Source organism: Pelobates fuscus, chromosome 4 (assembly GCF_036172605.1).
Source record: "Pelobates fuscus isolate aPelFus1 chromosome 4, aPelFus1.pri, whole genome shotgun sequence".
Classification (NCBI taxonomy): domain Eukaryota; kingdom Metazoa; phylum Chordata; class Amphibia; order Anura; family Pelobatidae; genus Pelobates; species Pelobates fuscus.
The window spans coordinates 368,616,491-368,641,194 of NC_086320.1; the positions used below are offsets into that span (position 1 = coordinate 368,616,491).

Consider the following 24,704-nt stretch of genomic DNA (forward strand, 5'->3'; position numbering starts at 1 on the left):
AGGGTCACACTGTAGATATAATAATAGGGTCACACTGTATATAATAATAATAATAGGGTCACACTGTATATATTAATAGAGTGACGGGTTAATATAACATTATGCTAATTCTCATTTACACACACATTACCTCCAGTTAAATAAACAATACATTATATACACATAGCTCTGTAGACATGTCCAGCGAGCTCTATAGATAAACACAGAGCTGTCTGATTTCTGGACACAGATACATGTATCTAGATTTATAGATGAATCCACCAGCGAGCTAGATCTCTTGTTATGTATTGATACACGTATCAGTATGTAATAAACCCGAGCTGATCCAGGACGTTCCATTGATCCTATATAGTGTTACAATGTATACTTCCAGCAGGAAGATTCCGATTAGCAGCCCAGCTGTCCAGCACTAACACATGCAGTGGCGGTGTACAAGTCAGGCTGGGGATCCTGGCTCACACAGTGCTGAATCATGCCTGGTGTAGGGGGTGCAGGATTCCCCCACTCTCTGAGCTGCCTGCCCACCTGATTAACCCCTGGATCCCTGGCTCTGAGTTTGCAGCTGAATGCATGCTTTGCAGGGAGGTATTGACTTCCTGTTTGAGGCTGGCTCCTGACTCAGTCTCTGCCTGTTTTGGTTGTTCACATGAAGGGGAATCTGTGGCACCACCCCTCACACAGGGAGGAAGGATTGCTACATTGTGCTCCTGTTGTGTCCACTCTGCAAGTGACAGTCCTGAGCTGATTATCTAGAGCTGATCCCCAGCCCAGCTTCCATTCCTCACAGAGAGAGAGAGAGAGGGGGGCTGGGGCCAGCTGGGACAGGGTCCTTTACTTCTCTGGGGGGTGTGAACCTGCAACATGTTTCCTGCCTTCAGTCAGAGCCCAGTACCTCTCTGCTGTGCTGTGTGACTGTCACCTGGGGGAGCAGCCCCTGCCCCAACTGGCACCACTGATGGTGGAAGGGGACCCTGGAACTTTATAAGATTCTCTTTTGGGGTATTGACTTCAAAGTATGGGAAGCACAGTCATGGACACTAAGAAGAAGAGAGAGGCTGCCAAAAAGCCCAGCAGCCAGAAGAAGAGGGTCCTTAGAGTCCATATTCCTGTAAGTATGACCTGATGCCTTGGGTATACTGTCTGTTCTAGTTATTCACATTGGGCTGCAGGTCCAGACACTCTTAGTGTTGGAATACAGTGTCTCTCTCAGTGTTGGGATACAATGTCTCTCCCAGTGTTGGGATACAACGTCTCTCCCAGTGTTGTGATACAGTGTCTCTCCCAGTGTTGGGATACAGTGTCTCTCCCAGTGTTGGGATACAATGTCTCTCCCAGTGTTGGGATACATTGTCTATCCCAGTGTTGTGATATAGTGTCTCTCCCAGGGTTGTGATACAATGTCTCTCCCAGTGTTGTTGGGATAGAATGTCTCTCCCAGTGTTGGGATACAGTGTCTCTCCCTGTGTTGTGATACATTGTCTCTCCCAGTGTTGGGATACAGTGTCTCTCCCAGTGTTGTGATACATTGTCTCTCCCAGTCTTGGGATAAAGTGTCTCTCCCAGTGTTGTGATACAGTGTCTCTCCCAGTGTTGGGATACAGTGTCTCTCCCAGTGTTGGGATACAGTGTCTCTCCCAGTGTTGGGATACAGTGTCTCTCCCAGTGTTGGGATACAGTGTCTCTCCCAGTGTTGTGATACAGTGTCTCTCCCAGTGTTGGGATACAGTGTCTCTCCCAGTGTTGTGATACATTGTCTCTCCCAGTGTTGTGATACAGTGTCTCTCCCAGTGTTGGGATACATTGTCTATCCCAGTGTTGGAATACAATGTCTCTCCCAGTGTTGCGATACATTGTCTCGCAGTGTTGCAATATATTGTCTCTCCCAGTGTTGGGATACAGTGTCTCTCCCAGTGTTGGGATACTGTGTCTCTCCCAGTGTTGGGATACAGTGTCTCTCCCAGTGTTGGGATACATTGTCTCTCCCAGTGTTGGGACACATTGTCTCTCCCAGTGTTGGGATACAGTGTCTCTCCCAGTGTTGTGATACAGTGTCTCTCCCAGTGTTGGGATACAGTGTCTCTCCCAGTGTTGTGATACATTGTCTCTCTCAGTGTTGGGATACATTGTCTCTCCCAGTGTTGGGATACAGTGTCTCTCCCAGTGTTGTGATACATTGTCTCTCCCAGTGTTGGGATACAGTGTCTCTCTCAGTGTTGTGATACAGTGTCTCTACCAGTGTTGTGATACAATGTCTCTCCTAGTGTTGTTGGGATACAATGTCTCTCCCAGTGTTGTTGGGATAGAATGTCTCTCCCTGTGTTGGGATACAGTGTCTCTCCCAGTGTTGTGATACAGTGTCTCTCCCAGTGTTGTGATACAGTGTCTCTCCCAGTGTTGTTGGAATATAATGTCTCTCCCTGTGTTGTGATACAGTGTCTCTCCCAGTGTTGCGATACATTGTCTCGTAGTGTTGGGATACAGTGTCTCTCCCAGTGTTGTGATACATTGTCTCTCCCAGTGTTGTGATACAGTGTCTCTCCCAGTGTTGGGATACATTGTCTATCCCAGTGTTGGAATACAATGTCTCTCCCAGTGTTGCGATACATTGTCTCGCAGTGTTGCAATATATTGTCTCTCCCAGTGTTGGGATACAGTGTCTCTCCCAGTGTTGGGATACTGTGTCTCTCCCAGTGTTGGGATACATTGTCTCTCCCAGTGTTGGGATACAGTGTCTCTCCCAGTGTTGTGATACAGTGTCTCTCCCAGTGTTGTGATACAGTGTCTCTCCCAGTGTTGCGATACATTGTCTCGTAGTGTTGGGATACAGTGTCTCTCCCAGTGTTGTGATACATTGTCTCTCCCAGTGTTGGGATACAGTGTCTCTCGTAGTGTTGGGATACATTGTCTCTCCCAGTGTTGGGATACAGTGTCTCTACCAGTGTTGGGATACATTGTCTCTCCCAGTGTTGGGATACAGTGTCTATCCCAGTGTTGGGATACAGTGTCTCTCCCAGTGTTGGGATACAGTGTCTCTCCCAGTGTTGGGATGCAGTGTCGCTCCCAGTGTTGGGATACATTGTCTATCCCAGTGTTGTGATTTAGTGTCTCTCCCAGTGTTGTGATACAATGTCTCTCTCAGTGTTGTTGGGATAGAATGTCTCTCCCTGTATTGTGATACAGTGTCTCTCCCAGTGTTGTTGGGATACAATGTCTCTCCTTGTGTTGTGATACAGTGTCTCTCCCAGTGTTGGGATACATTGTCTATCCCAGTGTTGTGATTTAGTGTCTCTCCCAGTGTTGTGATACAATGTCTCTCTCAGTGTTGTTGGGATAGAATGTCTCTCCCTGTATTGTGATACAGTGTCTCTCCCAGTGTTGTTGGGATACAATGTCTCTCCTTGTGTTGTGATACAGTGTCTCTCCCAGTGTTGCGATACATTGTCTCGCAGTGTTGCAATACATTGTCTCTCCCAGTGTTGGGATACATTGTCTCTCCCAGTGGTGGGATACAGTGTCTCTCCCAGTGTTGTGATACATTGTCTCTCCCAGTGTTGGGATACAGTGTCTCTCCCAGTGTTGCGATACATTGTCTCGCAGGGTTGCAATATATTGTCTCTCCCAGTGTTGGGATACAGTGTCTCTCCCAGTGTTGGGACACAGTATCTCTCCCAGTGTTGTGATACATTGTCTCTCCCAGTGTTGTGATACATTGTCTCTCCCAGTGTTGGGATACAGTGTCTCTCCCAGTGTTGGGATACAGTGTCTCTCCCAGTGTTGCGATACATTGTCTCGCAGTGTTGCAATATATTGTCTTTCCCAGTGTTGGGATACAATATCTCTCCCAGTGTTGGGATACAGTGTCTCTCCCAGTGCTGGGATACAATGTTTCTCCCAGTGTTGAGATACAGTGTCGGGATACAGTGTCTCTCCCAGTGTTGGGATACAGTGTCTCTCCCAGTGTTGGGATACAGTGTCTCTCCCAGTGTTGGGATACAGTGTATCTCCCAGTGTTGTGATACAGTGTCTCTCCCAGTGTTGGGATACATTGTCTCTCCCAGTGTTGTGATACATTGTCTCTCCCAATATTGTGATACATTGTCTCTCCCATGGGATGAATGATTCCTCCATTGTGTTATATAGTTACCGTGCAAAGCTCAGAATGCTGTCACAGACAGTGTTCCTAGTGTGACATGTTTTATCCACACATTGCACATGGTTCTATTTATATCAGTTTCAATGTCCTACTTAGAGATCTCTGTCTGCTGTTTATTGGGTTTTTGTGTGTTGATTTTTGATGTAAAAATATGTATTAAAGCTTTGAGTTTCATTAGTAAATTCATATATTGCTGTACAGAAGACAACATAATATATATCTCCTGCTATCCTCATTTAATACAAGCAGTATTTGTAGCAATATTTATGTTTCATGTTAGTTTAATGAGGACAAACAAAGTTCACACCTCCAGACAAACTAACAGACAGCATGAAGTGTAACACAGATCACTATTAGTTGAGATAATTATATAGATTTAACTGTTCCAAACCCAGAGTCAGGACCCAATGCTGCCATGTTGGACAGTGACATCATATTATTTACTGACCCCAGCCCATAACTTATTATTTCCTTATCGGCACCTTGGACAAGAGCATGATTCGAATATCAGGGCAGGATTTGGATTTATTTTGTTAAATATTATGTTTCCGTTTAAGAATTAGACACTGAGCTGGTTTGGAATGGAGGATATGTAGCCTAGAACATTGTGATGATTCTATATATTCCTAAGAGGAATGTAACTAGACATTCCATTGAACCAATTAATTATAGTGATCGTAGCCTGTTCTAGTAAAATAAATTGACAGTCCCACCAACTATGCATGGATAAACCAACCCCTATCTTCTATCTCCAGCTTAGTTTGCTTTCTAAGTGAGACTTGTCTGAATACGGAGGGGCTCCAAGATATACAACAAGTGTACAATGTTTAAATAGTGATTAGTTTTCTTTAAACTGATCCAATTTGACCAAGAATATTCTTTGCTACAGTCTATCTCTCTGAACACGGTTTATATTTGTTGGTATCTGAGGAATCTAGCAGCAGGCCGTAGTAATGGGCTGTTTTATTTTATTCTTTATAATAAAATTTTATATAATGTAGCTCTAAATTCTAACTCCTGAGATAGGCCCTATTCCTGAGACAGCTGAGATAAGGTTTAGTTAAATCCATAAAGTAATATCTACAAGATGTTGGAAATGTTTTAATGTTTGTTTAGAGATGTAAATATCCTAAATTACCTTTTAGTGGCTGCTATAGAAATTACTGATGTATAATGTTGTGAATTATTCTTATATTTATTTTTATTAAATATCTTTATATATTTTTTTGCCTTGGTTAATGTAATGATTTATGCCTTTTTGGAAGTTCATCAACCACTTTTTGGGGAGTCTTTCTTGTTATCACCCTAAATATATATACCTAAGAATTACAAATTATTCTAGATTGCTCCATTCACAGAACTGATAATGAAAATTCATTAATAACTTAGTATAACATATTTTAGAAGAACTATTACTATAGACTAGAGCAGGGGTAGGCAACCTTCGGCACTCCAGATGTTGTGGACTACATCCCCCATAATGCTCTTACACCCATAATGCTGGCAAAGCATCATGGGAGGTGTAGTCCAAAACATCTGCAGTGACGAAGGTTGCCTATTCCTGGACTAGAGTATGCTGACAGATCTTCATTTAAATTGATTTTATGTCATTGTTGGACATGATCATGTATATCTTAAGATTTACTTTGTAATTGTAAGATCTAATGTGTTCATTAAATGTGGGTATCTCTAGGTTCTAGAAAAGTGATGGAATTAAAGATGTTATGGATGTATGAGGTTACCTTCTCAATTTCAGTTTTGTCACATATCCTTAAAGTTATATCCAGAGGTTAAATACAAATAATATATAATACAGATGTCAGTGGACAACCTTGTCATGTGCCATGTCATTAAAGGACCACTATAGTGCCCTGAGGGTACCCCCACCCTCTTGGCCCCCCTCCCGCTGGGCTGAAGTTGGAGGAAGGGGTTAAACAATTATCTTTCTTCAGCGCCGGCCTCCCTCGGCGCTGGGGACTCTCCTCCCTCTTCGGCTGAATGCGCATGCACGGCAAGAGCTGCGCGCGCATTCAGTCAGTCCGTAGGAAAGCATTCTCAATGCTTTCCTATGGGCGCTGGCGTCTTCTCGCTGTGAAAATCACAGTGAGAAGCTCGGAAGCGCCTCTAGCGGCTGTCAATGTGACAGCCACTAGAAGCTGGATTAACCAATATGTAAACATAGCAGTTTCTCTGAAACTGCTATGTTTACAGCAGGCAGGGTTAATCCTAGATGGACCTGGCACCCAGACCACTTCATTAAGCTGAAGTGGTCTGGGTGCCTATAGTGGTCCTTTAATTGTGTTTTTTATACAGTAGCCAGCTTGTTAAATGGCTTTAAAGTGTCTACAGCCAGATAGATCTGCGTGGTGGTGGTGGTGGGGGGGGGGGGGGGGTTGAGGGTTGGGGAGGGGGGTCAGAGTGTTATTAAACTAGGAACATAGTTAACTTTTTTCCAATTCTGCTTGTTTTTACCTTAAATCTGAAATTCATTTTGAATTCTCACTTTGGTGAATAACCCTGTCTGTGTTTTTTTAGTCGTGCAGAACTAAAAATTCACGAGTCAAAGTTGTTCCATTTTAAGTGTTGGTTATATTAAGAAAGTCCCAACAGGCACTCACACAGGAAAATATTGAGCTGATCTATGAGGTTAGCTGGTACAAAAGTGTGACTTTATTCCATAAAATTCTGTGTTTCATAACAAAACACACCTGATCATGGTGAACGGTAAAGGGAATCTTTGATTTAGAAATAGGTGGCTATAAAAAGCTGGGGAAAAAAATATTACCAATACTCTTATGAAACCTATTGGTTCATGTTTGAGATTTGTTTGAAAGTGTTAAAGAGAGAAGTATATTGAATCACCAGGGATTTACATCTTAATATTCATTGTCCTTTTAATATTAATATGGAGCTATTTAGGGACAGGAACTGTTTATTCAATTTTTGGTCAGAAAAATAAAATATTAAACAAATTATAAAGCTTACAAACATTTCAAAATGTATAACCAATTTGATAAAGTGTTGGGCTTTTGAATTTTTTCTTCACTCAGTTTTTACTATATTGCTTTAGATTAGCTAAATTGTTCTCGACCTTTTTCAATTGTGCAAAATGCCAAATGTTCAAAAATGACATTCAGTAGTTTTTCAAGTCGTTAGCTTCTTATTTAACATCTGATTTTACTTGACAAATCTGCCAGTAAAATTTGTATTTCTGTATGTAGTAGAAAGAAATGCTTTAGACCTTATTAAGCGAAGATCTCTAAATCTTATTGTTAAAAAACTATCTTAATCCAAAAAAAATTATTGCCAGATAATGTATTATTTTACTTCTGCATATTTAAGCAAGATGGTTAGTATTTTTCTTTATAGTCAATTAGATTCTACTGGGCATTTTAAAATACAACACTGATATAAATATTAGTATGATAAAGAATCATACAGATATCTATGAAAACCAAATCGTATTTAGCCCTATTACCCCAACATCAGTGACTTTCGCAGTCTATGAAAGAATTCCGCCATAGTTGGTAAACATGTTACAGCATCGAATGCTGGAACAAAATTGTGAATCTTTTCATGCACCAATTTCCTACCTAATAGTAGCTGGGTGAACGGCTGCCTTCAGAATTCTGACTAGTAAACTCTAGCTACTATACATGGAACTTATGTCTTCATTTCCCAGTTAGAATAGAGATTATTACATTTTTGAGAGTCAGTACTTGGACAGTTCCCTATCCAAGTGTCAAAGTTCCCTGTTACATTGAGCTATTGTCTGGATCATTAACCTGCTTCGAAAGTAAATTCTGTGCATATTTCTAAAAATCTGTCAATACTTTCATTTTTCTTAAAGTAGAATTGTTAATTTTGGGACCTTTTCATTTTTTTTTAAATGGTAAGGGACGTAGATTTGCATAACAAAGCTGCGATGGGCCTTGCCACAGGTGTGCACCTGCAGATATGAGAAACTACAAAACTGGGGTCTGCTGATGAACTTGCAAAATTTAGGACTTTACCCATGATTCTTCTTGCACATGTGCAATGAGATACCATGGGAGTATACTCGAAATTGTGTGAGTAGGTGACATCTTACAATGGGAAATGATACAGTAGGCAGGCAGAAGGACCTTTTTTTAAACATGCATTGCATTTTTTTATGGTATCCCTTTACTACATTGGAATTTCAATAAAATGTCCAAACATTATAAATGAGATTTACATCAACATAGTAATTTTACGAAAAACCCAGAAGTGTCAGTGTCGCTTTAAGTAAACCTTCATTTCACTATTAATGTCAATGACATGCCAGGCACGGCATGATATAAAGAGATTGGCCTAACCCCTGATACTTAAGAGGTTAATCTCCTCGTTAGTGTTGATGATCTATTATAATTCTGGAAACTTGGCGTAACTGAAGAATAGTCCTATGTAGGACTACCATTGTCCCATCATGTAGAGGTGTTCATGCTTGTATTTTATGTCAATCACATTTTATTGATTTATTACCAAAAAAGGACAAAAAAATAGATAAAAGCTTAGATATTAAAGTGTTGCAAAACATATTGCCTTTGCAACCAAAGAGACATAGATTGGGACATGGGCATCACATTTCTGGGTTAATGTAAGATCATAAAGGAACAATACATACTTTGAACTGAAGAAATGTTTCTAGCAGTACTGACTTATAAACAAATAATATAAGTAATTGAGAAGCATTGAGTAATGAAAGAAATGAGAAGGCATCAAATAATAAGATAATAAACAATAGTAAACCGGGAGGTGAATGCTTAACAGCTGGGGAGAACTTTTGATGGGACAAATTCCTCTAATACCCAGTCTGGGATGAAGGGACTGGACTTCAGAGATTGCCAGTGGGAATTGGCAGATATGTTGCTACAGAAAATTGTGGGGTTGGCTAAAGAAACCATCAGTCCCAATCTGGGTTCCAGGCTGAGCTAACTCCTTTCCTCCTGTAGAATATTACAATATTCTATATGTTCCTATTCAAATACATATTAAGGTGTGGATGTCTAATGGGTTAAAAAGGACAGATGGTGTTTTCTATTCTGTACCACGAGGACTCTGGAATGTACTGTATAGGGAGATTGGGGGTAGGGTCCTTATATGGGGAGTCTCCTTATATGGGCATTATTTAAATTAAAAGTTATGACGTAATTGTGCCTATTAAGAACTGAGGACAAAGGACCACGTTCTCTCTTTCTCCTACGATCCGCTCTCCTCTCTTGGTGTGTCCCTGACTTGCTGATACAAAGACGACTACCGAAGATCTCTCACTATCTGTAACTTCGTTAAGAAATGCCATCTGTTAAGTATATTATTGTTTGCTTTTGAAGTAGAATAAATGCATATTTTTTTATAAAGAACGTCAAATTGCGTATTAGTACCTTTTGGTTTAGATTTATATTAACCTGGCGGCCTTTAACCAAAGAAGATATATATAAATAAAAGACTTATTCAACTGAGAAAACACAGACCAGATATTACACCTCCTCTGACCTGCGACATAATTTAGACAAGTCAATAGCACTAGGAACGTTCTGTAAGCATCTAGCAGTAGTGAGATGGCCGTGCTCTAGGCAAGCATTCCTAGGAGGAGGATGGTGTGGTGGGATTGTCCCCTACCTGCTTTGGGTCAAGAGGGCTGATATCTGGTGGTCTGTATAGGCATAGCTGAAGCTCCCGCAGCTATTTTCTTGGCTAAGCATGTCATTTAGAGCTTTTTATGGCATTAGCACCTCTCTCTGCAGGCCCTCCGAGCAAAGCACACATACGGTCAAAACCGGCCAGCCAGTACTAAGGTTTTTCTGATGTCGTAATGTTCCCATACTGTGAAAAGATATGCACCATATTCCATCAGTGCAAGAGTCCTTTCAGGGGAGAGAGGTTCTAGGTCCAAGGTCCCAACAAGTGCTGCAGTGAGCTCAGTCGGGGCCGGATAACCCACATCCATCCAAGCATAGAGGGTTCTGGTGGACCTATGCTTTGGCAACCAGCACAGCTCCAATCTGAGGATCACCGTGACAGACAACTAGGCCACAGGTGCATAAAGCAGAGCCCATGAAAAGAAAGGTGAGTTGCTGAAGATCTATACCTTGTAAGGTGCTTCAGGACTACCAAGGTCCATGAACTATGGCTTGTAATGTTGCTGCTAATATAGTGTAAATTGGGAGTAATTAGATGAGTTTAGATAAAGCATGATTGCTAAGCACGACCTCCTCGTAATACGTGTTTTGACAATTTTAAATATATATTTTTTTTGTGATGAACACTTCGATGCAAAGAACAATTTGTATAATGAATAAAATTAATAGCATTAGCAGTAGTATTTTTTTTTCTGTAATTGCACATTTTTTTGGATTATAGCTATGAGTCATACATTAAACTATCTGTATTTTGTCAGCCAAAATGCATTTTGTCAGCCAAAAATTCTTCATCTCTTCAAGCTTACTGTTCCATCACCTGTGAAATGTTTCCAACCTGCTGCCAGAGGCTGTGAAATTGTTAGAAATGGAGATACCTTAACAGGCAAACCTAAGGGAAACAGTGAAGGAACACGTACCAGTGTTTCAAATGGCCGGGCTAGTGCTCAAGTTAAGACAGATAATAAAATGACTGCAAGTAGATCGAACATTAACAAGAGACAGTCCCAGGTGATGATAGAAGACAGAATGACCTTATAAAAGGACCCCAGTAGAAGGGTTCCATGTCATATATTATGTCATAATGACATATTGAGAATGAGTCCTATATATTTGTGTTGGTTTGTATACTATGTATGGTGTAGTATAAATTAAATATACATAAAAAAATAGGTATATATTGGTAAATTAGCCCCTCCTCTATCAAATCCCAATTTATAAGGCGTACATTTGATTTTGCTTTCGAAGCACTGCAAAACATTGAAACGCTTAAAATTAAAAAAACTTTTTACAGTAAGCAAGATCATCCAGAGTGAGACAAAATGATGTCCAATGAGACGATGTGCATGAAAATCAGTAAAAGCGTAAAAAGCACCATGACGATGATTTGTCCAGAATGAGAGTGCATCGAAGATAAATGTCCATATTATCCAGGACTCACCATGGCCGTTACTGGAGAAAGTGAATAGTGATGGGGAAAGGAGAAACTCCTAACTGCTCTCTGTGCTAGAGATAGATTCCACTGTAGGAACTGGCTGCACAATTGGGTGTGAATACTTGAAGGAACCGACAAGAAGGAACTGAAACCTTCTGCATACAATACATTTCCTCCTACGTTCAACTTACTCAATGTACAAAGCGTCTTATCTCAAGTACTGAGATTTGACATAGAACCTTAGAACATCTGGTGTATGTCCAGTCGAGTCCCCTACGCTCTGCCAAAGACCTACGTATATCCTCTGTCTGTACTCCCACCTCTAATGCTCGCCTCCAAGATTTCTCCAGGGCTGCACCTCTTCTGTGGAACTCCCTTCCCTTCTCCGTTAGACGCTCACCCAATCTCCACTCATTCAAAAAATCATTGAAAACTCACTTCTTCAAGAAAGCATATCAATTAAACTATTAGCAGGTTTTTATCCCCCACCCTCCATGACTCTTCTCCTGCAACTGTCAAAACGTACCTACCAAGCCCTCAGTGAATACTTTTCTAACAACCTACTTTGTACCCCTACTTTTACCCTCTGTGTCACTATACCCCACTCCCACTAAAATGTAAGCTCATTGAGCAGGGGCCTCCACCTCTCTGTTCCTGTACGTCCAGTTGTCTGGTTATAATTACATGTCTGTCAGTCCACCCATTGTACAGCGCTACGGAATCTGATGGCGCTATATAAATAATAAAATAATAATAATAATGTAGGTGGTCATTCACATTGTAGTAAGTGCTGATAAGGTTGAAAAACTAGAGAAGAGGTTGGGTGGCTGTTGATTAAACAGATTACTGCCAGATAGATATAAAGGATAGGACAGAGGAAAGGGCTGAGTGATACAGCTAGGGCCTGCAGAAGTAGTCCCTTACTCTGTCCGTTAGATGAAGTAGCTAGTCCGAATGTCTAGAATGTCATTGTCAATGTCCTGGTTGTGGCACTTTACTTAGCAGAATCTCAGATATTTTTAAGTCGTTCGGGATCTCCTCTTGTAGCCAAATTGTAATGATTGCAAGTGGCTGCACCAAGCATATTCTGCCGAATCTGCTAGTTAGTTATTCAAGATAAAGCTGAATAGAAGTGTATTTAGTCACAAGAGATAAACGTAATAGCAGTTCATCCATTGACATCTATGGCAAAACTGAGATTCACTTATCAGAATATTGTTATCTCTGGTTACAGAATGTGCAGTCTCCTGGTAACACATATATACTATTGATAATACTAATTAATAGTAGTTTCATATCTCCAACGTGTTTCTTTTACAGTTATAAACTGGGGATATATAACAAGTGATAGACAAACAAAATAATGTGTACATAGAGGGAATGTGGTTTGCCATTAATCAACACTTGGAAATTAGCATCCAAATATTGCTTATCTATCCTTTGCCAAACATAATCTATAGATCGAGATGCTTGTTGTCATGTAAAGTATGCATGTTATTAACGAGTGACAGCGCATCTGTAAGTGACCCAAGTTTGACAATATATTTTATAAACTGGGAAAAGAATACATTTTTGGCAGTATTTCCTGCTAATGTGATAAAATGTGTTTACGGCACTCTGTGTGTTTTCAATGAAGAGATAAACTTTGTCTGTTTAGTGGGATGTTTTTGTACTGACCCCCATATACTGTTCTTAAAATATATCCTTAAAGAGACAGTTACACTGTAAAATAAGTCGGTTTTAAAAAGAGCTTATATCGAGTAATCTGAAAGTATATGTAAGCATTGTGGAACGCGGCTATTTTTACTTTATATTGTTCCAGGAATGTTGCGTTTTATAGCAGTCAGACAGCTGCCATTAATTCATGATATGTATGCAAAGAGGTTTACGGCCATTCACTGGGTACATTTATTTCTTTGCATTGAAATTTACCAAGCGATAATGTTTGAAAGAACTTTATCTTTTATATGGTATATGGGCCATAAGCTGTTTTAACACCTATTTATAGAACCTTGGACAAACTGTCCTGGTGTTTATTCATATAAAGCATGTCATTCCGATTGACGTATACAGGTATGATGGAATATTACAAAAGGTTACACTGCAATCCACAAACCTGAACTCGTGAACCCCAGATAAGAAGTCAAACTGTTTAAGACTGGTTTGACAACTTACCCTGGGGGGAGGGCACCATAACCACTACAATGTGCTTGGAGTGTTACTTTAATATGATCCGACCTACTTCCATTGGGAGTAAAAAATTAGGATGCCAGTGCAGGACTGGTGAAGCTCACTTAAGATACAAAGTGTGTCATGATGTTTGTGAGAGTGAAGACGGGGCCTGGTGTGAGTAACAGGCAGCCTGATGACCAACTCCCCACCACGCAGGGCTGCACTCGTTGAAACACTGTCGTCCTGTATCACTTTGTACCACACAGGCATGACCAACGAACGATATAGGGACTGACCCACTGCATTTGGGATACTTGGGGGTAAGAACCAATCGGAGTGCTGACTATCAATTCTCAATATTGTGGTGCTGCAGTGGGCACGTCTCATTGCCAAAGGCCTACTTTGGGTGGTGCTAAATGTTTCTCTTTGAAGTGAGCTTCGTGGGTCACAATCCACATTATCCATCAGAGGCTCCGAGTTCCCTCCCCTCTCTGTTTATAGGCACTATTACTCCCATTCCTCCTGTTCCTAGAATGATGGGGGTTGTAATGCATGCATGGAGGTTTGTGTTGTTGCCCTTTGAGGTTTTTGATTGCCCTGAGTGTGAGTGACCAAGGGCTGAGAGTAGCAGATTACTTAGAGTACAGGCTGCACATGTTGCCAGATCAGGCTGTTATTACTACTACACTGAGCTCTGAGTCAGCTCTGCACCTGCGCACTCACTATGTGAGCAAGGAGGAGGGGGTGGGGGGTGCATGTTGCCTCCTACAAAACGTAACCCTTAAAATCCTGGAGGAAATTCCTTTCTCTATGGTTACAAGTCTCTAGCAAAATATGAATTCCACGTTCTAAGGTTAATTGCCATAGAAACAAATACCATGTTCCCTTAGTCATGCGGGAAGCGTGCCAGCGCGACGTTCTTGCCACAGTTTGGAAAGTGGATCTGTTAACCCCTGTGTAACCAGCATGGAATGGCTAACAAGCCTGTTCCCACAGAGTTAGAGACCCAGCTCCTAATCCCTGCCCTCGCCTGTTCTCAGGGCACTGTCATTATCACCAGGAAAACCACTTTTCCTGCCAAGCGTGAAATGTAAGAGATGCAAATAATAATTATCGCACTTGAAAATAAGCAGAAGAGATGGCAAAACACAGAGAGTTCAGCGGTCTGTGCCGAGGCCTAGTCATTGCGTAACTCATTGTAACTTTGTAACACTCTGCCTATTTACAAAGCATCAGTGACTTTCATGGCTCACACCCTGAAAGGAGACAATAGATGGATCCTACAGGACACATTTAAATGCTTTCATTTGTTTCATGTGAGCCGGAGCAAGGTGTGTTACAACATTACGGCTTAGAACAATGATGGCCAAGCCTTGTATCTTAGAAATATTTAAAAAGCAGTCCTTCGCATGCACATCTCACTGTGCATCATGGGAAATGTAGTTCAAGAACATCTAGGGTGCAGCTTTTCAGCATACTGTTAAATGTTAGTCCTCAGCGGTGACTTTTTTTTTTTAAGTCAGCTCTCTGAAGTCTGGGGTGTATGGAATTGCATGTTCTACCCTATTTGTACACTGCTGCGGAATATGTTAGTGCTTTATAGATGTCAATAATAAATAATTAAATCACTGTAGGCCTGAGGGTCTTGCTAACAAAGCAAGGACGAGGAAAAAGACACCGTGTGGGGTCCACCAGCCAAGTGACACTATCAACATCTGGTCACCTCAAGGGACCTTTGCCAAGCCTTGACATACCTGGCGTATTATAACCTTTTAATAAATGCTGATTTTGTAAACATTTGCATAAAAAAAATTACAAATGTAACAGAACGTGGAATCACACTTAATAAAGTGACAATAGAGTAACTGCATTATCAGTACGTCTGAAGAAGGGGTTATAGCAACACAGCAGCTACAATGGACCGTAGTGGTTGTGGTGTTTAGAGTGCAGGACATGACATGCCCAGTGGTGTATCCTGGTTTTGTGCTAGGCAGGACAAAACGCAGGTGCCCCCCCATCCCCCCACGCGCCACACCCACCCAACCCTTCCCCCCCTGCCCCGCATTCTAAGTACACACACACATTCACTGACAGAAACACATACTCACTAACAGACACTCACTCACTAACAGGCAAACACACTCACTCACACGCACTAACAGACACACACACACACACACACTAACAGACACACTAACAGACAGGCACACACTAACAGACAGACAGACACACACACACTAAGAGACACACACTAACAGACAGACACTAACAGACACTAACAGACAGACACACACTAACAGACAGACACTAACAGACAGACACTAAGAGACAGACGCTAAGAGACAGACACTAAGAGACAGAGACACACACTAAGAGACACACACTAACGGACAGACACTAACAGACACACACACACTAGCAGACAAACACACTCACTCACATTAACACTCACTTATTTTATTTTATTTATTTACCCCCCCCAGCCTCCTTACCTTTAGAAATGCTGGGGGGGGGGGGGAAGGAGATTCTCCCTCTCCCTGGGGCTGCCGGTCGGGCTGCTGGGCTGGCTGCTAGGCGCCGGTGGGCGGCGCTGGCGACGGAGCACTTTCCCCTGCGCTCTCTGCTCAGCTCCCTCGCGCACCGCCCGCAGAGTGAGGCTGGGAGGCGGAGCCAGAATATGATGTCATGCTGAGCAGAGAGCTCAGGGGAAAGTGCTCCCTCGCCAGCGCCGCCAGCCCGCCCGCGTCTAGCAGCCAGCCCATCCGGCATGTCAGTTAGCCGCAAGGCTAACAAGACATTTGCCCTGGGCGTTTGGGGCGGCTTTTTTTGCCGCCCCCTGGAAAATGCCTCGCGGCTAATACGTCACATGCCGACAGAGGGTATTTGGGGATCAGATGACAGTTATAATGACAGGTAACTTTATTGCTTGTTTTAGAAAATATGGCAAATAGCTGTTAGTATTATCCATGGCTTGTTAATTATGTCATATGTTCATTTTTGTTTCACCTGTGTATGTTTGTGGTATTTTACTCTGAGGTTTAACAAAGCTATCAGCCGCTCACAATGTTGCCATATCCACTTGCCACTGGAAAGCAAATTAAATATTGCTCAATAAATCGTACACGTATACTGCATATATATTTAGATTGCTAAATGGACCAGCACAAAAAAATTGAAATACTTACCAATATTTGTCTTTATCTTGAGTATTATTCAAACCTCAGCATAGACCCTTATCTCTGTTTGTTTAAACTGTTATAATCAAGATGTTATTGAGGTGAGTAAGGCCACATCAATCGCTACTTTTTTCTCGTGGTTCGTATCCCTGTTTTACTGGTAACTAATGTATCGTAGATAAACGAAGAGTTTTAAACTTTTATTTAAAGAATATTTCTTGCTAGCATTGGGCATCTTATTATATTTATTATCTATATTATCTTTCATTTATTCATTCTAATTTGAAGTATCGCACCCAAAGAATTGTTTTTTCTTTTTTTGTTTCTTTTCAAAAAGCTACGACTTTAAATGTCATGTTAAACATAATGTGGCGTTTCTTTATTTAGAATACAAATTGACAAATAAATACATGAAAGGTTTTGGGCCTTTTTGGTCCATAGAGTGATGGCTTCAGCATCACAATATAGACTATAAATATGGCTTCCACAGCCACGTCACCCACAGATGGTACGGAGCAGGCCACAACATCTCGAGGTCTAAACACTTAATTGTGGATTGTAGCAAATAGAAATGTGGATGTCACAATGTAGGCAAAAATTACGTAAGTTGTTGGGCAATGTTTAAAGAATGGTTATTTTTGCCTAAATGTTGCCATTCGACTTAAATTTCTATCGTTTAGGTTTCATTCAATAATCCTGGTAGTGTGCACCCATACAATAGGAAAAGTGGGAAGCGTGATTTGGGGTGCCGTTGATACACACGTAGCAACCCGGTCCATTTCAAGATGTCATCTATGGGGTTATCAGAGCAACTATTTTATCAATAAGTATATGTTTTATACCATTTACTGGTGATTTCACAAGTACAATGTATACAGTACATATAACTATCTGACTATTCACACATTTAATAATTAAGTTTAAAGAAGAACTGTCATATTTTTCCGTTTAGTAAAATAATATTATTATTATTATTTCATTCATTGTTTTCAATGTTGTGTGAATAAAGTATTCTCTTTCTAAGCAAGGATCACGGTGCTTGGCGTGTCCCGTTAATTTGTAGTCTAGTTATACATTGTAAACTCTGTTAGAATGCGTTATTATTAATCTTTGTAAACTCCGCGGACACGGTAGTAAGTAAATAAAAATAAATTAGACTAATTTAGTGGTGTCACCACACCAGCATAACTGGAGTATTTATACAAATAAATAAATCCCTGATATGTTACCAGGATATGAAATAAGGGAAGCTGACAGGTTGTCTTGTTTAATAAAGCAGGTTATTACACCGTCCTACTTTTCCATTTGTTAAATGTCAGACGCCTGGTCTTCGGGCCTTGAGCCAGACCATGTTTCTCAGGACAACACCCAGCATTTATGTCCCAGCTTTGTACTGTCACCTACATATTCATGCTTTCCCTGTCCCTGCGAGTGTGTTCTGGATGTTTTAGATAGATGTATCTGGTTATCTGAGAACACTTTATACTGATTGAGAGTTTGCATAGACAAGGTAATGACAGGATTTGTACAGATTGTGCTCAACGTGACTGCAATGGTAGGCAGAGAGTTCTGGGGCATGTTTACTCCAAAAAGGGGCACCTAACAACTTATTTTCCAATAACCCCTCCAATAAACTGTTGTACACCTTTAACCCCTTAAGGACACATGACATGTGTGACATGTCATGATTCCCTTTTATTCCAGAAGTTTGGTCCTTAAGGGGTTAAGGTGAGACTTGTTTTAGACTCGTTACTTCATAAAATACCCCTTCCTGTCTGATTCTTGGCTGATATCAGCAAATCTAATGGCTAGAGTAGGACTCACCTATTGAGGCTTGCCTTGACGTGGCAGGTGAGCTTATATATTCAAACGGCCATTGGAATAAAACTAAAGAGCCTCCGTTTTGTTTAAATGTACATGTGGATTTAGGCCAGAGCGCAGGTAACGTTCTCTTTGTTTTTACTATGTGTTTTGAGCTGTTGGATACTAAGCTACTGCTGCTGTAAGCGCGGTGCTTTATATTTGTGTTTGTTACTTCATGTTTCGTCATCCTTTCATCTTTAGGGGATGCCAGTACACCACTAAACACTATCTGGTATTCTCTATTTGTAGCCGTGTCGATGTTGTATAATCTTCACACAAGGACAATCTGAGCTTGGTTCACCTGTGCACATGTGCAAAAATGTGGCAAGTTGGTTAGAGCTTCTATGTTGCTTGTTCTACAGGCTTTTTCACGGCTTTCCTTTGCAGCATTTTTGTTGTTGCTGCTAATAAGGTTTTTGTTTGGTTTCTAATCTTTTTTTGATCTACCTTTGGTTTCCTGATTTTTGTATTGTCGACTGCCTGCATTGAACTGTTACTGAAACTTCGGGTAAGGAGCTGCAGCCATTTATAGTAAACAGAACTCAGAAAAAGCTCCTTTAAACCTGCTGGGAGATAAACTTAACAGATAAACATGTAAACGAAAAAGCTGTAACATTAAATGGCCGAATCCACAATAAAATGCTCAATAGACAAAAATGTACTCTCTAGTAAACAAGACAAAATAGTGAAACGCCTTTATCTTTCTTTACTCTGTTACCGAAGGATGACAGCTATACTAAACAGACGCAAATTAAGATAAAACTCTCCAAGCCCTGTAAAAACAGGCTGATGAACTTCCAGATTCATATAGAAGAAGTTAATGAAGCTGTTAAAGTGAAGGGAGATGGGTTCTCATGTCAGTTTTAGCCATTTGTTCCAGTTATGGTTCCCCGTCTAACTAACTACCACCTTCAACGAGATAGATATGAAGTGAGTATTTATTCCAGCAACGATTCAAACCACAATTTAGGTATCCCCAAAAAATGGAGAGATTACTGGCTTAGAGTGGTTACTGGCATAGGTTATTTATTAGCAGGAAAGCAATGTTGTGTTCCTGGTACTATAGCTTCCTGTAGGGCCCCCCTCCCTCCTCCGTGGTGCAGAAGGTGTTTAAAACCTGTTCTGTCAATTACCTATTTTTCAGCGCCGATGTCCCTCGCCTCTGGTTCAGCTTTCGCCTCTGCTCCTCCCATGCTTACATCAGCCGCGCTCGCATTAGGGCTTCCCCCATAGGAAACCATTATAAAATCATTTCCAGTGGCGTTTTGAGTGATGCTGGACGTTCTCATAGTTACATAGCTGAAAAGAGACTTGCGTCCATCAAGTTCAGCCTTCCTCACATATGTTTTTTGCTGTTGATCCAAAAGAAGGTAAAAACCCCAGTTTGAAGCACTTCCAATTTTGCAACAATCTAGGGAAAAAAATCCTTCTTGACCCCAGAATGGCAGTCAGATTTATCCTTGGATCAAGCAGTTATTACCCTACATTGAAAGATTATATCCTTGAATATTCTGTTTTTGCAAGTATGCATCTAGTAGCTGAACATCTGTATGGACTCTGATAGAACCACTTCTTCAGGCAGATAATTCCACATCCTGATTGTTCTTACAGTAAAAAAAACCTTTCCTTTGCCTTAGACGAAATCTTCTCTCTTCTAGTCTAAAGCATGAGGACATCCGGCATCAGTTAGGAGACAAAATATCGCAGAACGCCCTGGAAGTCCCTCTAGTGGCTGTCTGGTAGAGTTAATCCTCAAAGGTAATTATTGCAGTTTCTTAAAAACGGCAATAATTACCACTGCAGGGTTAAGGGACCTGTGGTCTGGGTGCCTATAATGTCCCTTTAACAATATTATTACGACACCACAGAAAGGCGTCTCAGTTTTAGGGGTTAATGCTGCTAATGGAAAGTTTTAGCTTCTGGTGCCACAAGACCTGTGTACATGTTGGTGAATAATCTGGAGGCTTTTTATTTTATTACATAAATGTCCTTCTACTTCCTTTCGCAAAATACTTATTAAAATGGAAAGTTTAGAACTGAAAAAAAGTCGAAAATTTAGAAATGACTAAATATGTTAACTATTTCAGCCTTCAAACGGGCATCCAGGAGCTCCTTCGATGAAAAATAAAAACGTAACTTTTTTTATTTTTGTTTGTTGTTTAAAATACATTTATATAAATATTAACAGGATCACACATAGACACACTTTAGGGGAAGATATACTGTCCTTTTTTAGGCTTGGTGATATGCTTAGATTTCAAACTTGGGCTTCAATTTAATATTTTGGATAAACTTTTCAAACAGTTTAATATGGCCGAGCAGCTGCTTTCAGTCCTCACATCACCAAGTACAATGCCAAGTGTCGGATCGAGCGGTGTAAAGCATGCGGCCACTGGACTCTGGAGCAATGGAAACATGCTCTGTGGAGTGACGAATCACGCTTCTCTATTGGCAGTCTGAGGGCGATATTGGGTTTGGTGGATGCCAGGAGAACGTTATCTGCCTGACTGCATTGTGCCACCTGTAAAGTTTGGTGGAGGAGGGATAATGGTATGGGGCTGTTTTGCACGGGTTAGGCTAAGCACCTTACTTCCATTGAAGGAAAATCTTAAAGGAACACTATAGTCACCTAAATAACTTTAGCTAAATAAAGCAGTTTTAGTGTATAGATCATTCCCCTGCAATTTCACTGCTCAATTCACTGTCATTTAGGAGTTAAATCACTGTGTTTCTGTTTATGCAGCCCTAGCCACACCTCCCCTGGCTATGATTGACAGAGCCTGCATGAAAAAAAAATGGTTTCACTTTCAAACAGATGTAATTTACCTTAACTAATTGTATATCAATCTCTAAATTGAACTTTAATCACATACAGGAGGCTCTTGCAGGGTCTAGAAAATCTTAATTAAACAGAACTTGCAATAAAGAAAGCCTAAATAGGGCTCTCTTTACAGGAAGTGTTTATGGAAGGCTGTGCAAGTCACATGCAGGGAGGTGTGACTAGGGTTCATAAATAAAGTGATTTAACTCCTAAATGGCAGAGGATTGAGCAGTGAGGCTGCAGGGGCATGTTCTATACACCAAAACTGCTTCATTAACCTAAAGTTGTTCAGGTGACTATAGTGTCCCTTTAATGCTTCAGCATACCAAGACATTTTGGGCAATGCCATTCTTCCAACATCGTGTGAACAGTTTGGGCAAGTCACTTTTCTGTTCCACCGTGACTGTGCCCAGTGCACAAAGCAAGGTCCATATAGACATGGATGGATTTGTTCGGTGTGGAAGAACTTGACTGGCCCACACACATCCCTTACCTCCACCCCATTGAACACCTTTAGGATGAACTGGAACAGAGATTACGAGCCAGGCCTTCTCGTTCAACATCAGTGTCTGACCTCACAAATACTATACTGGATGGATGGGAAAAAAAATCCCACAGAAACTCTCCAACATCTCATGGAAAGCCTTCCCAGAAGAGTGGTAGCTGTTATAGCTGCAAAGGAGGGACCAACTACATATTAATGTCTTTGTATGTAGAAAGCGATGTCATAAAAGTCCCTATTTTCAATTTGTTTTAAGATTATTTGTAAAGTTTATCCCAAAATATGAAATCATATGAAAAGCGTATCCAAACATATTAAATCACGGCCTTAGTTTGCACAACTTTGCAACAACTTTAAATTCTCTCTACACATGGATATATTGTAACTCCAGACAGTCATTCCAGCCTCTTCCACACCTCATCACGGTATGGCCTATAAACCAATCATCAAGAAAAGCTTGACCTTTTATATATAGAGAGACCTTGTATTGTGCACGCATTCATTTAATTTGCTTTAAACCTCTTAAAGACCAGAAACACTCCATGATAATTTATTCTGTTTAGACACATGGTACTATTCTATTTTGCATGTCAATGCATGCAGTAGAACAAGAAAAATGTATTAATTAAATTTCAGATTCCATTCTTTCACAGCCTAATTAAAACGATTATTTCCAGTCCTTTTGCTACTATGTGTCCAGAAGGCTTGTTAGCGACAGATATGCTGGATCATGTGCGGTGTGTTTGGCGATTTTGGTGACACTTTGCCAATTTCACTTTCTTTTCATCGTTTTGTGTGAAATTACATTTTTATCACAGGATGCACCATTGCTGTGTTTCTGTACGTAGACCCCCTAAATAAACCTGGTAAAATAATAAACACACAGAGAGGATTATTTATTAAAGTGTGTATTGTTGAACGAAGAAAATGAAAAGAATTAACCTAGGGCCAAAATTTTAGATATCACAAGGTAGAGGGCACAAAAAAGGGGGGTAACCCCTAAATGGTGAATATCATAGAGAATAAACAAAAAAAGAAAAAAATGACATTCTACCTGTGTATGATTTACTGAGAAGATTATAGGCTTAAAAAGTAACTTTTAGTAAATAAATCTAAAATAAAAATATATTAAAGAAAAATAATAATATCAACAGCAGGAGTGAGTGGAGACTATACAGCGAGTAAAACTCTGTGACTACTTATACAAGCTGTAAAAGTGTATACATAATAACACATGCTGAAGCAATACTGTTTTGCTATAATATAACATCAGGGTGTTCCCAAGTAATAGAGGTGATACTGTATTAAATATCACTAATAGCTGTAACAAGAGGGGGGAGATAAGACGACTGCTAAACCAGTGCCTACAATAGTTAAAAGATTTATGGATAAGTAAATCCCTACATGATAGTACAACTAGCGACATGGGTTAACTCCACATACAATAATTGATAATGTTCAATGGTGCTTAACCTCAGAAAGATCAAAGATAATGGTTCAGCTAAGACAGACTTCTGACAAACAGTTTTGAACAGGTTGCCTAGGTAGTAGAAAATATACAGACAGTGACAGAGGAAGGCGTATAGAATAAAGATTCCTGAGTCTTGTGCCTTCGAGGGCACCCCTTAATAAAATGCCTGGTCTTATCAATCTCCCCCCATAAACATAATAAAGGAAAAAGAAAGCGAAATAAAGTATGTACAGAGTACATAAAATTTGTGTACTCTATACGCCTTCCTCTGTCACTGTCTGTATATTTTCTACTACCTAGGCAACCTGTTCAAAACTGTTTGCAAACCCTCTCTTTACACTTTGACCTATTATTTAGATGCAGCTAGCACTTAGGCAACTTGTGTGACTTTTAACCGGTTAACTGCTGCCTGTCAGCAGTCCTTCACAGCTGAGCTACTACTTTCTGCTCCACTGTGGTCAAGCATAAGATAACATCATTCAGTGCAGGCAGCCGTTGTTACACTAGAATATACTGCTAGGTATCTTGCAGAAAAAACGGAGCCAGGTCAGCAACCCCTTATTTTACACTTCACTGCTTGACAGAAACCTTTATTTATTATCAATACGCTGCTATGATCTAGGCAGCTTTTGTGATATTTAACTGGCTAATGGCCGTCTGTCAGAAATCTGTCTTAGCTGAACCATTATCTTGGATCTTTCTGAGGTTAAGAACCATAGAACATTATCAATTATTGTATGTGGAGTTAACCCATGTCGTTAGTTGTACTATCATGTAGTGATTTACTTATCCATAAATCTTTTAACTATTGTAGGCACTGGTTTAGCAGTCGTCTTATCTCCCCCCTCTTGTTACAGCTATTAGTGATATTTAATACAGTATCACCTCTATTACTTGGGAACACCCTGATGTTATATTATAGCAAAACAGTATTGCTTCAGCATGTGTTATTATGTATACACTTATACAGCTTGTATAAGTAGTCACAGAGTTTTACTCGCTGTATAGTCTCCACTCACTCCTGCTGTTCATATTATTATTTTTCTTTAATATATTTTTATTTTAGATTTATTTATTAAAAGTTACTTTTTAAAGGGACACTCCAGGCACCCAGACCACTTCTGCTCATTGGAATGGTCTGGGTGCCAACTCCCACTACCCTTAACCCTGCAAGTGTATTTATTGCAGTTTTTCATTAACCAAATAATTACATTGCAGGGTTAACTCTACCTCTAGTGGCTGTCTACTAGACAGCCACTAGAGGTCACTTCCTAGTTTCAATGCTTTCCTATGGGGAGACGTAATGCGCATGCGCAGCATTTCTGCGCATGCGCATTAGGTCTCCTCGGCCGGTGGGCGAGATCAGTCTCGCCCACCGGCCGACGCAATCACAAGGAGGAGCGTCGCGGAGGAGGAGGCAGCGGCGAGGGACATCGCCGCTGCCTCAGGTAAGT

The 24,704-nt window shown here is 40.6% G+C and overlaps 1 protein-coding gene across 1 annotated transcript in view; it reads left to right on the forward strand.

Moving 5' to 3' along the window:
- Positions 1 to 656: 656 nt before the first annotated feature.
- The window catches only part of PRKAG2 (protein kinase AMP-activated non-catalytic subunit gamma 2), a 282,862-nt gene continuing 258,814 nt past the window's right edge, over positions 657 to 24,704 (forward strand). Inside the window, exon 1 of the mRNA XM_063452703.1 lies at positions 657 to 1,108. Coding sequence (XP_063308773.1) covers positions 1,016 to 1,108 — 93 coding nt within the window. The 5' untranslated portion in view covers positions 657 to 1,015. The remainder of the gene's footprint in view (positions 1,109 to 24,704) is intronic.